Source organism: Aptenodytes forsteri, unplaced genomic scaffold (assembly GCF_000699145.1).
Source record: "Aptenodytes forsteri isolate BGI_AS27 unplaced genomic scaffold, ASM69914v1 Scaffold412, whole genome shotgun sequence".
NCBI lineage: Eukaryota > Metazoa > Chordata > Aves > Sphenisciformes > Spheniscidae > Aptenodytes > Aptenodytes forsteri.
The window spans coordinates 715,520-715,806 of NW_008794266.1; the positions used below are offsets into that span (position 1 = coordinate 715,520).

General features: G+C 53.0%; 1 protein-coding gene across 1 annotated transcript in view; it reads left to right on the plus strand.

The window, feature by feature from the left end:
* Positions 1-149: 149 nt before the first annotated feature.
* Positions 150-287, plus strand: part of TMEM38B (transmembrane protein 38B) — an 11,591-nt gene continuing 11,453 nt past the window's right edge. The window contains exon 1 of the mRNA XM_009286279.2: positions 150-201. Coding sequence (XP_009284554.2) covers positions 150-201 — 52 coding nt within the window. The remainder of the gene's footprint in view (positions 202-287) is intronic.

The window sequence follows — 287 nt, forward strand, 5'->3', positions numbered from 1 at the left end:
TCTACCTGGACTTGTGCAAAGCATTTGACACTGTCCTGCACAACATCCTTGTCCCTAAATTGGAGAGACATGGATTTGATGGGTGGACCACTCGGTGGGTAAGGAATTGGCTGGACGGTTGCACTCAGAGAGTTGCGGTCAATGGCTCTATGTCCGGGTGGACACCAGTCATCACTGGTGTGAAGCAGCGTTCCTCAGGGGGTCAGTATTGGGCCCGGTGCTGTTTAACATCTTTGTCGGCGACATGGACAGTGGGATCGAGTGCACCCTCAGCAAGTTTGCCAATG